General features: G+C 44.0%; 1 protein-coding gene across 1 annotated transcript in view; it reads left to right on the top strand.

Moving 5' to 3' along the window:
• The window catches only part of LOC134451567 (putative C->U-editing enzyme APOBEC-4), a 3,697-nt gene continuing 1,432 nt past the window's right edge, over window positions 1-2,265 (top strand). Inside the window, exon 1 of the mRNA XM_063202072.1 lies at window positions 1-254. Within this exon, the coding sequence (XP_063058142.1) occupies window positions 1-254 (254 nt within the window). The remainder of the gene's footprint in view (window positions 255-2,265) is intronic.

Below are 2,265 nucleotides of genomic sequence, written 5' to 3'. Positions count from 1 at the left end.
ATGAGTGACCAGTCATCCCTCCGTGACTGTCCTCCGCACCCCCATCAGCACATCCACACAGACTCCCAGGCCCCTGTGTCCTTCCCCGAGTTCTGCTGGGTCTTTGGCTTCCCCGTGGGACCCTCTGGCTGTGGCTCCCTGCTCCTCCTCTATGAGCTGCTGGACCAGAGCGGAGGCCTGGTGCAGAGGGGGAGGGCCAGTGCGTGTACCCAGACAGGGCAGCACCCGGAGGGCATGCTCTTCGCACCACAGGGGTGAGTGAGCAGACTGATGGATGGATGGATGTGTACATAACTACCAAAATCTAACTTTTCCTGGGTTTGTAAATGGTAAATGGACTGCATTGGTATAGCACCTTTCCACTTCTAGGGCTGGGTATCACAGCCATGTTCCTGTATCGATTCGATTTCGATTTGTAGGGCTTTAAATCGATTAATCACGATGCAATTCGATTTGATTCGATTCAATCCTAATCGATTCAATCCGTTCCCCTCTTGATGCTAGGCTTTCCCCCAAAAGATGCTGTAGCCTATTTTTACATGAAAATGTCAAAGAGCTGTGGTTTGACCATGTTAACAGATTGTTCATTTTTAATGAGTAGACTACTGTAATTGACTAATACCTACTGGGTATTTTCCATAGACTTGAAGTGATACTGTCCCATTTTTGGAAATAAGCTTATTTTACACCTCCCCTTGAGTTAAATAATAGGGTTTTACCCTTCTCATGTACTTTCAACCGTTCTCTGGGTATGACAGTGCAAATTTTACCTCCATGCTAGCAGTTAACATTGGGTCCTATGAGATCAGCTCCCGGCTAACTGGTCTCGTAGGACTCAATGTTAACTGTTAGCTTGAAACAAAAAGAACAAAAAGAAAAAGAACCAAAAAAATCAATTTTGTGCCCTGAGAATCGATTATATGGAATCGATTAAATCATTTTTATACCCAGCCCTATCCACTTCTTCGAGCACTCAAAGCACTTAACATTGTATGCCTCACATTCACCCATACACTCTCACATTCTCACACAGGTGGCAGTGATTGCCACACAGGGTACTATCCTGCCACCAGGAGCAAGTTGGGGTTAAGTATCTTGCTGAAGGACACATCCATGGGGTCAGGCAGAGCAGGGCTTGATCATGCAACCTTCTGGTTGCAGAACAGGCTCCTCAACCAACTGAGCCACAACTGCCCCACCAAAGATTTTCTTAGTTCTAATAGACCGTCTCTGGCCCCACCACCAGGTTTCAGACTCTTGCCAGAATTTTCCCTATATAGAATCTATGCTAGTCTTCCATACTTTCTAACCCCCGAGCCCAATGTCCACATTTCCAAAATTAAGTGGTCCTGTCCTGTACTGTGTGTAGTGGAAAGCGCGCACATCCAGCAGAAAAGCTGTCATAGGAGCGGGAAAGGATCTGCACACTCATAGCCTATGATCGAAACAATGCTCCAAATAAATAAAGTCTTTTGCAAGCAGTGTGCAGATCCTATCCTACTGTACCACAAAAATATCACAAAAACATCCTCTAATCTCCTACTACATTTAATCCAGTGTTAAAACAACCATGAATAATCATTGTCTTGTAACACTACTGGTTGGAAGTGGAATCTGTTGTGTACATAGGCCACTCAGTCAAGTTGTAGCTCATGTATGGTGACAAAGTGAATTCAGAAGTTGCTTTAACGTATTACAAGTTGATAAAGCCCTGACATATTTCTTTTTCCTAAAACAATGTTTTCAGTCGAAATAATAGCTACGGCTACTGTTTTGCGCAGATGGGCCCACCGTCATGTGTGGGCCACTTTCACTCATTTCTGAAAAGACTTAACAACACCTAACAACATTGCTATGACATTACCATTTAGGAGACTGTAAGGTTATAACAGAGGCTCTTCACAAAGGGGTTAAATCAGCCTTCTAAGGGCAGTCCCTCTTTACTGATGGTGGGCAATATCACATTATCTCACTCTATTGTGTTACTATAAATACTTTAGCAGAGTGCGCTTCGCTCCGACTGGCTGTGCTGTGGAGGTGGATACTGAGCTCTGAGGCTCCAGGCCAATTTAATAACAGTCTAAACAGATGCTGCATCTGAAAGGCATTCAGTGTGCATAGACGCGTATGATGGTGTGTTTCTGTATTTACGGTAGTCTTTTGGGTGGATGCATATGGACTATACCTACACTGTAAAACATTGTGAGCCAGTTAAACATTAAAAAGTAAGTTTCCATGTTGCCTTTGTAAGTTAACTCAATTCGA

The sequence above is a fragment of the Engraulis encrasicolus genome, chromosome 6, assembly GCF_034702125.1.
Source record: "Engraulis encrasicolus isolate BLACKSEA-1 chromosome 6, IST_EnEncr_1.0, whole genome shotgun sequence".
Classification (NCBI taxonomy): domain Eukaryota; kingdom Metazoa; phylum Chordata; class Actinopteri; order Clupeiformes; family Engraulidae; genus Engraulis; species Engraulis encrasicolus.
Note: the sequence above shows the minus strand (reverse complement) of the source record. Positions and strands in the feature narration are given on the sequence as shown.